At 43.2% G+C, this 13,767-nt stretch overlaps 1 protein-coding gene across 10 annotated transcripts in view; it reads left to right on the top strand.

Moving 5' to 3' along the window:
* The window catches only part of RPAP3 (RNA polymerase II associated protein 3), a 286,980-nt gene that overhangs the window by 146,103 nt on the left and 127,110 nt on the right, over positions 1 to 13,767 (top strand). For all 10 annotated transcript variants that reach the window (XM_078675415.1, XM_078675461.1, XM_078675426.1 and 7 more), the window contains one exon: positions 1,145 to 1,272. In XM_078675415.1, coding sequence (XP_078531541.1) covers positions 1,145 to 1,272 — 128 coding nt within the window. The remainder of the gene's footprint in view (positions 1 to 1,144; positions 1,273 to 13,767) is intronic.

Below are 13,767 nucleotides of genomic sequence, written 5' to 3'. Positions count from 1 at the left end.
CATGTAGAAATATAATTATGAAATGGTAACACTCCTCCATGAAATTTGAAGAAAGTATTGGGTAGTCCTAGATCCCTTAGCTGGTGCTAATAGAAATATCCAAAGGCAAATCCCTTTATAGGTGTTTCCTTTGGGAGATAATCTCTATGATGAAGCATGTCACCTTTGGTGAATGAGGGATTACGTCCTATAAAGGGATCCGCCTTTGGATATTTCTACGAGCACCAGTAAATGGATCTATGACTACTCAATACATTCTTCAACTTTCATGGAGGAGTGTTACCATTTCATAATTTTACTACATGGCTAAACCCTAGGATTTTTATATGGTTGGCATTAGTTATTTGGGGATATAATCCTTAGTGGTCTTTAAAACTTTCCCTTAGACCCTCCTTTTTGAACTGCATTGTTTAGCACAATATAGTCACCCACACAGTAGCCCCCTTCACTGCAGGATGTTCTGGGCAGGGGCGTGGCAGGCCCACAGACACTGGTATGGTGCTTTCTCTTCTTCCTGCAGTACACTGCGTCCAGTGTGTACAGCGCTTGTGTGCCCAGACTTTATTTGCTGGGCTTCTAGCGTACACAGATAGCCGCCCTTGTGGGCTGATCCAAGCACACACACATGTTGCCATGTTTGGGTCTTGCAGTGCTGCCCAAAATTTACCTCTTGTATGTATCTGAAGCTGTGAGAAACGTTTTTTTTCCAGCCTTCAAACATTAAATTGCTAAAGTTATCAATGTTTGTATCTCAAATGTTTGGTCATTGTAGCATGTATTTAATAATGGATTATATGTTACGACTTTTTATCTACTTATGATTAGTGTAAGTGCTAATATTTAGTTATTATATTCTTGCATGTGCAGAAGATTTTCTTAATGGTGATCCAGCTTGATGTACGTTTAATGGACCGTGTTCCGTTCAAATAACTCGCGCTTACGAATGGGGCTCTGAGTATTACTTTACACTTAGATTCTATTAACATTGCTCACCTACGTCTTCTGTTTGCACCCAACTGCTTACTTTATTTAGATTTTATGCCGAGCGTGGTTTAAATTGTCTTTCTGTTCAGTGTGTCCTTTGAAATGTTACACGCTAGGCTTTGAATATCAAATATATTTACATTTTGTCAATATTTTCCAGGGTAATGGATATTTTAAAGAAGGGAAATATGAAGCAGCGATAGAATGTTACACCCGAGGCATATCAGCAGATGGCACCAATGCACTTCTTCCGGCCAACAGAGCGATGGCTTATTTAAAGGTTCAAAAGTAAGTGCAATACTGTAGCCTGCATTTACCATGCCATCCTTTTTATAACATGGAATTGAACGTTTCTGCTTCGAAAGAGGCGACAGTGTAAAATGTACACTTGATTGTTTTTTTGCTAACTTTTTTGAAACCTATTTCAACAACTACATATTGACGTTGCCTTCACGAATATAAATACCTTACAAACTACTTTAATTGCATATGAGAAAGGGAAGCGCCTTTTCCAAATCATGCGGACCTCAAATGTTAAATTGAGAGACGTACTGACGGTTCCACATTGTAGGACACCTTGCAATATTTATTTTATGTGTGGCCTTTTTTGTGTGCCTCTCATTCTACTTCACTGCAACGTAAGAAAACTTTCGTAAAGAGGTGGCGGAGGGAGAGGAATTAGAGAAATATGCCTACAATTAATCTCCAACAAGACATAGGTAGCACTCTTCGGGAAAGGCCAGACTCTATGGCCCTCAGCCTGGTGATCATCAGAACGTGGTCCCACCAAAATCCCTTCCAACCAAGTCAGGTAGCTGAGAATCTTGGTCAAAAACAAACTATCGATGACCAGCCAAACCAACTCAATGACCTCCTCCAGATTTCCTCAAGATCCTCATAAAAATCTTACCCCCTACACCCGCCGAACAATCACCCTAACAACTCCTCACCAGCAGGCTAGACTACGGAATTGCAGTATACCTCAGACTATCCGCCTAAATCACAAAGTGGCTCCAGACCATTCAGAATACAGAAAAGTCTCACACTCCGCTGTCCTCTATGCACCCACATCTCTCCTCACCACAGATTTCCACTAGTTTCCCATACACAAACGTGCACAGTCAAATTACTGTCACACAAAAGCTACCTCACCAGACACCTAAACTAAGCAAACTTCCTGCGCTACACTGTGCTCAGCATCTGAAGAGCTGACTGCCTGCCCCTCATTCTCGTGCCTGGCTCCTAAAGCCTGGAACCTACTCCCCCTTCAAATTAGGGCCATCAGCTCTGTCCCCGAATTCAGGAAGAAACTCAAAACTTGGCTCTACACACAGGACCATGACAGGGCAGCAAGTTGCACCCATTCTCGTCCGCGCCAGGATACCCTCCTGGGTGAGATGCTTGCTTTACAAGTACAAGGAACATAACATAACATGTTTAACACTAGGTGTCAGTGGCGTTGGAAATAAAACAAGTCATCATTTGGATTTCATTCTGCAATCTGGACGCGAAGGAAGAGTGGAAATCTAGACAGCAGTTGTTTGTGTGAAAGGCCCGCACTAAGCACTTTACTTTTAAACAAATGTGCATTTATTGATATTTGTATACCCATCCGACTCACCATGTACTGGCTTCTGACTCTGTGTCGCTTCATGGTATCATTCTACTTCTCTGCTTAATAAACCCATTGTAAGAAATTAAGTTATTAGTTGAGCGGTCTTAGAGCCCGCTCAAGTAATAAACACAATCCTTGTAGGGTGAACCACAAAAATCACAACATAAACCTGTGCTTAACCCTCTGGTAGCTTGGCGCAAAAGCATTTAGGCTCAACTTAAAGGCAATGTGTAAAATATTTAGGTAGAGTAATATAGAACATTGTATTTAATAAAATTATACCAAACAGATAGAAATCCAATGAGTAGAACCGGAGATTGATTTTTTTTAAGTTTCAGGTGAAAATAGCGCCAAAAAGCACATTGCGCCAGTCTCCGGTCTCGCTGAACCCCCAGGTTAATGTCACAAGTTCAAGCTGACCGCAGTGGAGTGCAAATAGGATACATGGACCAGGTTCGTTCCAGTGAGTTTACATTCTCAACGTCCAAGTGAGGTGCTTCAGCTGGAGCGTCACATTAGCAGGGACTGGGAGAAGATCATTGCCAGCATGAGGAAGCAGGTGACGCTGGAACTTTGCATTGGCTTATGCAGCCGTTGTTGCTGATGTGAGTAGCTGCCTGACAGCCGTGAAAGGACCCAAACTTCTATATTCTCACCTCTGTTTTGTAGTAGGAGGAGGAGGAGTGGTAGTAGAAGTTGTAGTATAACTTTATTTCGGTTACAGATGAATAAACGTAAAAGTAAATAAATATATCACATTTGTAACATGTCCACAAATAAAGTTTTCAGTTGATCCAGGAAATCACCCTTCCAACTTTCTTTCAGCAACCAGCAACTCCAACGGAGAGAACTTTACACTTGTTGGATTTGAAACCATGGCTAAAATTGTGCATTGACGGGATAACAATTTAGAAAATCATATCAGCTCTTTGCATCATCTTTTTACAATACGAAGTCCGGCAGACATCTCAGAAGGAACGTTCACGCTCACTTCATCTGAGGCAAGGAGCCATTGCTGCACTGTTTTCTTGGGTTCTGATTTCTGACATCTTTAAATCTTCCACCATCAAATTAAAATAATTATAGAGGGTCCCGCTTTCCCAAAGGAACAGAGCACCGTATAAGACTGTGAAGTCAGAAATATATTTCCCTTTCGATACACATACAAAACCATCCACGCCTTTTGCACTCTGATTACGTCTCCACTCACACTTTATATGTGATCACATGAAAATGTCAGTATCCCCACTATGATATTTTTAAACAATATTGGTCACTTTATTGGTTGAGACATTAGTAGATCCAATCAAAAAGCCTGACATTAATCACCTTAAATAAACATATTACAAAGTAAAAAACATTATTACAGCATTTCTTTTTTTTTTTCATAAAGATAACCCACTTAAAAACATTTTCATAATACTCAATGGGTTACTACTCTTTCATGACTTAATCTGCAATCATAAATACTCCACTAAGTGTACAAAGTATTCAATTTAAAAATAGAAACATACAACAAAGTAAACACAAACTGGGAGAATATAATAGACAAACACATATGTCTTTTTATCACTAATGTTTGGTTCCTTCTTCACTATACAGGTTATCCCTAAGGAATCAATAGCCACTGTATCCTTCACCGCTCATCAGACTTGGGATATCTAATTGCACTGACCTGTTTTGGCGGATTTCATTGATACCAACCACCTTCTTCAGGACAAGGGAAAACAAATTCTCCCACAATTTTTAAGAAACACTTATATCTATTTGAAAACGTAAGACAAAACAAGGATAAACCTACAATGCCTCTCCTTTTCAAAGGGAACACAAAAGAGAGCACAATGATAGGGCCTAAATGTTATTCCGTTATATAATATTTTACACCATGAACATATTCTTTCTATACCTAGAGTCTATGTACAGCAAAAACATAATGAACCCACCATAATCTTCATCATTACTGGGTGGCCCTTCAATATAAATTGCAAATCCTTCTATATCAATATTTCTTTCTTCCTATACCACAAATTTCCATGAGGGCCATATGTCCAATCTCCAAATCATCCTTTATATCCTCACACTCTCTTTTTTTTTTTTTATTCTGTAAAGAGAACATTGGGCATAACCATCCCAGAATTCATCCACACTCTTACTCTTTTACTTATCCCACACCAATCGTGCATCCATTTGTTAAGGGGTCATTTACATAATGTACCCAATCACTGTAATATTTCAATAAAATTCCTGATTGGTTTCTGGTCCCGTTCCTGTCTTATTTAGTCCCAATCTAGTCAACCCGCAGGAAGTGTCAAACACCTTTTGTAAAGCAGGGACACAAAGAGAGAAAAGGGGGCATGATCTAAATATCAATTGGCAACAGTTTTTAAATATTTTTTTTTTAAAAAGACTAAATTTTCCTGTGTATTCCATCTCCGATCAATTATCCTACCTTTTCAGTTTCTCTAGTTTGCGTTGTAATTAGTTTTTATTTATTTAAATTTCTCTCGCATTCCCATATTTTAAAATGTTTCCAGGAAGGGTTCCTTTTCATTCCTGTATCGAGCCTAGAAGAGACCTGTAGGTGAAAGTGCGCTCTACAAATGTTCAATAACATAACATAACCTGGAACCAGACACACCACAATTTTAATCATATTTTCTATGTGTTCTGTAACAATATTTCCCATCTACAAAAATTCTTACAAAAAAAGGAATTTTTTTATATTTCCAGTGTTTCTAATAACCACTGATTTTCCATGTCTGTGCATATATCATTCAAAAAAATGTTCCGCTGTTATATCCACTTTACAAACAGTCACACCGGCCTACCCCGTCTTATACAACCGCACGCATTTCCTATTACATTATCTTTATCGAGCAGTACAAAATTGTACCAACAATACACCAGCATACCATATGTACATTATGTGTTCGGAATCCCCGTAATTGTATCCACTTTAAGGATAAATAACTTGTCACTCCCCTATCGTATATATATTTCTTTTTTAATTATTTTTACTGGGAAGCTCAGGAGAGAAAAACAATACGCAAGCCTTCCTGACCCCTTGTTTCTTGTTGTTAATCCATACAGGCTATATGTTTTTTACCTAATACACTACTGCCAGGATCTTATCTTCCTAGTGTCTGACTCGTCCTGTCGTCTAGTTCAGTTAAGTTACAGAAAGCAATCTGGGTGTTTCGGCCGTCTCTCTTTTTATTTCTTCTTCTTGGGTCAGGAGTCAAATACTATCTTGCCACTAGAACCGGGAAGTAATGGGTGCCGCCATCTTTAAATGGCTATTTTCCCTCATTGTTCCTTATTCTCCAGGTCCTAAATTTTTGAACTATTTTTCTTTTTCACAGGCTCGTACTAATTTCTATTGTTTTAATGTTTATTAAATCTGTGATTTTTGATAATCCAATTCTTAAGATCATACAATCTTTCTTTTAAATCCTATTTGCATGGTGTGTGTATATATATATATATATATATATATCACTGAAAAAACCATAGGTTATAGACCATATATAGTTAGGAATTAGCATTTAAAAAACCTATTTTTACTCACACAAAACCATTGAAATTCCATATATAGTTAGTTGCACTAACTATATATCGCGCACCCGCAATCCACTGCTGATCATGTCACATATTACATCATTCATGACATGGTCAGTGACATCACTGATGACATCACTGATGACATCTCAAATGACATCACTGATGACATCATCCAGTGACTGTGTGTTTCTGTAAAGTTAAAATATGTCTTACATATTGAAGAATGAGTGGATGTATAAGTGTCTGGATGAAGGATTTAGTAGGTGCGTGACTGACTGTATGAGTGAGTGATTAAATGTGTCTCACTGAGTGCATGGGTTAGTGACTAAACTGTCTTAATTTGTGCATCATTATGTCTGTTGTTCTGTAAACTGCTGCATGTGTTGATCAGTAGCTATATGAGTAACTATATGGGTTATCGATTGGTTGCTCAAGTATTTGTATGGGAGACTGAGTGTGTGTGTGGATGGCTGGGAGGTGTATGACTCTGTGCATAGATGTGTGAGCAGCTGATTCACTAGATGTATGGGTTCAAAAGTACATGTGGAAACAGCTGTATGGGCGGTTGACTGTGTGCATGAGTGTATTGGTGAGTGAATGGATATCTCAGTGCTACATGTCAAAGTAAGTACATATGTAAAACACAGTACATGTGAGAGTTGACATATATAAATAACTGTGCATAAGAGCCAGTGAATGTGTGAGTGGCTGTATGGAACATTGTGAACTTGTATCCGGGATTGTATAAGAGAGTAAATATGTGTTAGTATATGTTTGAATAAGTAAGGTGTGTATAACTGTATAGTTGAGAAAATGGAGGTGTGATTGATTCTTTGCATGACTGAGTAGGTGTGTGTGTAACTTCATGGATGAGTGACAGTCTGTGAGTGTCTGTTTACACTGAGTGTATCTAAGGTTATATTAGAGTCTGAAGAGGTTCATCGTATTATCACATGAATGATGTCATCAGTAATGTGATCAGTAATGTCAACTGAGATGTCATCAGTGATGTCATCAGTGATGTCATTTGAGATGTCATCAGTGATGTCATCAGTGATGTCATTTGAGATGTCATCAGTGATGTCATCAGTGATGTCACTGACCATGTCATGAATGATGTAATATGTGACATGATCAGCAGTGGATTGCGGGTGCGCGATATATAGTTAGTGCAACTAACTATATATGGAATTTCAATGGTTTTGTGTGAGTAAAAATAGGTTTTTTTAAATGCTAATTCCTAACTATATATGGTCTATAACCTATGTTTTTTTCAGTGAATTTTCAAGGTTTTGTAAATGCTAATTCCTAACTATATATGGTCTATAACCTATGGTTTTTTCTGTGAATTTCAATGGTTTTTTAATAGCAAATATCAAAAGCTTTAAAATGTATTCTTATTTTAATCGAAAAATATATTTTAAATGTATTTAATACAATTTTTTTATGTATTTTTTTTTTTTTTTGCTCCCGATCCGCGAACCGGGTAGCTTCCCGTTGGCTCAATTTGGTGACGCGACTCGTTCCGCGAACCGATAAACGTTCTGTTTGCGCAACTGCCACGTTAGAAAACAACATCGTGACGCGTCGCGTAACCGCGACGTATCGCGTTGTCGCGTAATGCGTCATATGACGCGCCGCGTTAGCGCACCCGGAAGTGCTCCGGTGCGCGAAGCGAGGCACGAAGCGCAGCTTCCCGGAAGCGATCCGGGGCGTGGCGCGGAGCGCGTAACGTAAGCATAACAGGTCATGTGACTTGTTAATAAAACTTGAGAAGGAAACACAGCCATTTTGACTACTACTTCCTGGTGTACATTTCAATAGGATTTTCATTAATAACTTCAACTTCTTTTTAAAGGGAAGTTGGGTTTTTTAAAAACTGAAGTATATTGTGCACTTTAAGATTATATGGTAAACTTTTTCTGTTAGTTATATACTATCCCTCTGTAGTACTTATAAATTTAGATAGACTTCTCTGTTATAGTTTTGGATGGAGTTAGGCTTCTCTTGTATAATTATGAATTTACTCACATTAAATCACATACACTTTTTTATATTCCTACTTCCACTCTGATACTATACACTGCCCAAAGATAAATTCACTGTTAAAAACTGCCTATCTAAAATTAATCCCAACAGTGCCCTACCTCTACTAATATATATATTTTTTATGCAAATTTCAGGCAAAATGGAAAGCGAACAAAAAATTTCATTTGAAATTGTCCTTCCAGAGTCCAACCCAGAAATCATTGATCCAAATGAGATTGAATTTATGGATGAAACTTGGGACCAAGAACTACTGCAATGTGTGGAATCAGTAGATGCCCTCCTTGAAAATGAGGACATTTTACACACTCAAACATTACAAGCTATGTTCAATGAAAATAACGACATTTCAGACTGTGAAATGTTAGACATTTTATTAAATTTTGAAACACAATCACAATAATAAATAATTGCTTAAAAAATAAAGAAATAAAAAAAAATCAACAAAACAATCAATTAACATACAATATTTGAAAAGTCTATCATTCTTTTTTCCTTATAGTACGCTCCCCAGACCGCTTCCCGGTTCGCGAACCGGGCGCTACCCACGCAAAAAAACCAAAAAAATTCTTTTTTTTTTTTTGCCCCGTGGGGCCCTTTTAAAGCCTTCACATCAAACCTAGGGGGTCAGGGAGGATCTACTATGCCCCCTTATGGTCATTTCCCCCTTTGTTTTGGCCTCCTCTTGTCTCTCGATCCTACCGAGAGACAAGATGGCGGCCGCTCCGGACTGTTTAGAATGTTGACAGACACCGAAGAGCCAATCAGCTTCGCTACGCGAAGTTCCGTTACGCGTCAAGTACGCGAACCGGAGCGCTGCCCGGAGCGCGCTTACAGATATATATCTTTTTTTGAACGTTAATTTCTCAAAATCCACTGGATCACATATATTGCGACCTAGCAAAGGCACATCGGGCTACCAGTCCCTACAATTTTGCCAAGTTTCGTGCAAATCCATTCAGCCGTTCGGGCTAAAAGTGAGGCCAACCGCCCTATGGAAATTAACATTGGAAAAACACGTTTTGGGACCCCCCTTTTTTCTCGGCCCCCCCCTTGACGAACCCCCCCCCCCCAATTTTCAGGGGCTGCTCAGAAACAAAATGTTCCATTTTCCTGAAAATTTCAGCCAATTCCGTCCACAAACGCCAAAGTTATTAGACGTAGAATTTTCAAAAATCCCATAGAGAAAAAATCCTAACTATATATACCTACTGGCGACCGCCAGTAGGTAATATATATATATATATATATATATATAAAACCGAGGCAGAAAACAAATGCACAAAACACACAAAGGGGGCAGGGTAGACACCCCCTGACCCCCTAGGCCTGCTCAGGGAGTCCCACGCAGCCCCCCTCCAAAAAAAAAAATGCCCAGGTCCCGGGGGATGGGGTCCCCGGGGCCAGAAGTGGGCTGGGATGGGGGCCACGCAGCCTCCCTCCCAAATTATACATAACTTTTTTTTTTTAAGAAGAGAAATGCCGGCCCTGGGGGATAGGGTCCCAGGGACCATAATTTGCCAGAGGAGGGGGGCCACGCAGCCCCCCTCCAAAAATTAAGATAAGAGGGGGACATGCCCCGGGGGATCATGGCCTAGGCTTCCCAAATTTGATATTCACAAAAAAAAGCGGGGGTCAGGGGGGATGGGGTCCCCAGGGCCGGTAAAAAAAGGAAGGAAGTGAGGCCACACAGCCCCCCTTATTAAAAATATATATTTTTTAAAAGACCGGCATTGCGCCGGAGGCCACGCCCCCTCCTTGCACCACTCTGGAAACACGCCCCCTGGTGCGTTTGCAGACGGAGAACAAATTCCCCTTGAATACTGGGGGTCCCTGGGGGCCAACTAGCCCACCGGGACCCTCCAGTATGTGCCAAGGGGCTGCGTTGCAGAGAGGTGTTCTGAGGCCATGCCCCTTTTTACACCTCTCTGCAACGCAGCTCTGTGGTGCTTAATGGAGGTAGCTGGTGGGCTAGTTGCGCCCCAGGGACCCTCAGGATTCAAGGGGAGTTAATCCCCAACTTAAAACGCGCCACAGGGTGACTTTGGACGTCGGGAAATCTTACCTTATCCAGTATTTGGGTGTCTTTCATAGATTCACATGCCTGAATCATTCCCCGTCGTCGAGACGGGAGCCTCCGGTAAATAAAAAAGTAATGTCCTATAGACATACATAGAGAAAATAGGCCCAAGGGTCTCCCCTTAGTGGCCTTTCCTTGTCCTTATGTAAAAAGGACCAAACTCTTACAGTCAGCCAATCAGCTCCGACCTCCCTCTAGGACCTCCCTGGGAGGAGCCCCAGTCCCTCAGATTTTCTACCGCACGTTGTGCTAGGGAGTCTCCAGCTTGAGCTCTGCTCAAGATTACTTATAATCATCTAAACTTTCTTCAAAAGTGATTCCTCGCTCTCAACCCTTCAAGGATTCTTCACTACACTGTTTGCAGTAAGTGGCTTCTTTCCACAAACTTCTTCCATGTCGGAGTCACAGAAGAAAGCCCTGTTCAGGGCCTGCTCTTCCTGTGGGAAGAAGAGGATCCATGTGGATGATAAGCATGAGTTATGCTTGTACTGCCTTTACCCAGATCATGTCTCGGACAAGTGCAGGATCTGTAGGTCTTTCCCTAAAAAGACTGTGAGAGACAGGGAAGGACGCCTTCTCATCTGGCTGGACAGGCTGAAGGTCAGAGACAATCTTGAATCTTCTGAGAGCAGTGTTTCCAAAAGCTCAGAAGTCTCTAAAAAGAGGCCTAGGGTATCTTCCCCGGGCCCCTCAGACACTCCTCCTACGAAGACAAAAAAGTCTTCAGAGGCAAGATCTACGTCATCTTCAGTGTCTGTTCAGGCTGATCACACCTTCAAAAGACCTGCTCCATCGTCTACCAGACAGACCCACAAAACAACCTCTGTCACAACCACTGTGTCGACGACATCAGCGTCATCGCCTTCAGCGTCGACGACGACGACTACTTCCTCAACATCATCAGGTAGACCTGTTTCCTCTATTATATTACTGCAATCGTCGTCGGCGACGAAGACCCTGTCGACGACGAGAACCACACCATCGACGACGGCATCGTCATTGACGAGCCCACCGTCGTCGAAGAACTCACAGACGTCGACGAAGACGTCGACGACGAAGACACCGTCGACGAGGTACCGACGACGACAACATCGTCATCGAAGTCGTCGACGACCAAGGTACAGTCGTCCACGCAGTCGACGACGACACCGTCGACGAAGACACCGTCGACGAAGACACTGTCGACGACGACACCGTCGACAAAGACACCGTCGACGAAGACACCGTCGACGAAGAAACCGTCGACGAAGGACCCGTCGACGAAGGAACCGTCGACGAAGGAACCGTCGTCGTCGACGAAGGGACCGTCGTCGTCGACGACGCCGACGACGAAGGAAGACTCGTCGTCGGAGATGGCATCGGAACCATGGAAAAAATCCGAACTAGTAGAGATGCCGACCCTCATGCCACCGCCGTCGACGACGCACTCGACGTCGACAGGAACACATGCTGCGTCTAGCAAGTCTAGAAAAACGCAAATTACCCCGGAAACCACGTCTCCGAGCAAAGTGGAGATGCAACCACCTCACGACATCTTCCAAAGTGAGGAATCCGAAGAGGATGACCACTTGGGTCCAGCTACCTCCATCTCGGACCTCAACGTCAAGTGCCAAAGCACAGATGAGGAGCAGGAGGACCTAACTTTTCAGGAACACTCCATCCACACTAGTGTCCGCACGGAGGTCACCCCCATGATATGCCTGCCGGCGACTCTGGTCAATGACCTGCGGTTCCTTGTGCAGGACTACAAGCAAAGATTCCCGGATGCGGACAGTGGTCATCAGACACCGGTAGACCATACACCAGCGTCTGCCCCAAAACGGTCTCAAACTCACCCCCAAACCCACCGTGAGACCCAGCCTCAGGTGATGGACTCCTCGGACGATGACGAGGAGGAGGAAGAATTGGAGGAAGGAGAGGTCCAGGAAGTCCACTCGGTCCACTCGGACCAGGATGGAGATAACGAATATGGAGATGACGAGTATGTAGCGCCATCCCCGGCTTCACCTGAACCGCGACAGGCGGATTCGCCACCTGTGGACATAGCAGGCTTCCACAAACTTGTGGAACGGGCAGCGAAGAGATTCCATATGGTAGTGGAATCAACGGAAACGGACTGCTTCCTGCATGACTTCAAAGAGCAGACACAAAAGGCAACCAAATCTATTCCAATCATAGAGTTCTTGTGGGAACAGGGCAAAAAATTGATGCTGACACCCGCTTCCGTGCCTGCGGTTGTTCCGCGCCTGGACAAGAAATATAAAGCCCCACTTAAGGCGGCGGCTTGCCTCAACGGGCACCCAAAACCTGACTCGGTGGTCACGCAGGCGGCCCAGAAACACTCCCGCAACCCTTCCTCCCCACTGTCCGCTCCTCCGGACAAGGAAGGCAGGAAGCTGGACACGATAGGGAAGAGATTCACGTCCACGTCGGCCATGACCATCAAGATCGCGAACTCCATTGCCTTGTTGGGGCGCTACAATCGCCAACTCTGGGAGGACATAGCCCCATACCTGAAGGAACTGCCTGATGCCGTAAAGGGGGAGGTCAAGGCTCTCCTGTCGGAAGGTCAATCTTCGGCGGCGGAAATAATTGACTGCGCGATAGATGCAGCCATGACTGGCTTCCGTCAACTAGCCGGAGCGGCTGTGCTACGCCGTCAAGGATGGCTGAAGGTGACGTCGTTCCGCCAGGAAGTACAATTGAAGGTGCTGGACATGCCCTTCGACGGCCAGCATCTCTTTGGGGACAAGATCGACGAGGCACTGCAAACTATCAAGAAGGACACCGACACTGCAAGGGCGCTAGGCACGTTACAGTCCCGGAACCAGTCCTTTCGAGGAAACCGATCCAGAGGTCAGTCCTCTTATCGCGGTTCCTACCAGAACCGGTCCTCGTATTCCTCTACCAACAAAAATCAGTACCAACATAAACAACAACAAGCCCGTCCATCTTCATACGGACGATCTACCTTCAGGGGCAGGAATTCCAAAAGGGGCGCTGGCGGACGCCAGTGACCGATTACTCTCTACATCCTTTCAAATTGGAGGAAAGCTGACCCATTTCCTCGACAATTGGCAACACATCACCACGGACCGATGGGTTCTCCAAATTATAAGATTCGGACACTCTCTCGAGTTCACGTCCCTGCCTCCCAACACACCTCCCAAAAGGCGGACGCACAAACATCTACGGCTCCTTACCCTAGAACTCGCTATAATGCTACGAAAAAGAGCAATCGAACGAGTTCCAGCATCCCAGAAGGGGAAGGGGTTTTATTCACACTTCTTTCTTGTAAGACAGAAAGAGGACAAGTGGAGGCCCATTCTAGACCTTCGGGCACTCAATGCCTTCCTACGGAGCCAATCGTTCAGGATGGTGACGATTCAAGAAATCCTGGGCACTCTCGAACAAGGAGATTTCATGACATCCTTAGATCTCCAGGATGCCTACTACCACATCCCCATCCTCAAGCGTCACA

This window comes from Lissotriton helveticus, chromosome 1_1 (assembly GCF_964261635.1).
Source record: "Lissotriton helveticus chromosome 1_1, aLisHel1.1, whole genome shotgun sequence".
Taxonomy (NCBI): domain Eukaryota; kingdom Metazoa; phylum Chordata; class Amphibia; order Caudata; family Salamandridae; genus Lissotriton; species Lissotriton helveticus.
This window is presented reverse-complemented; position numbering and strand designations above follow the sequence as displayed.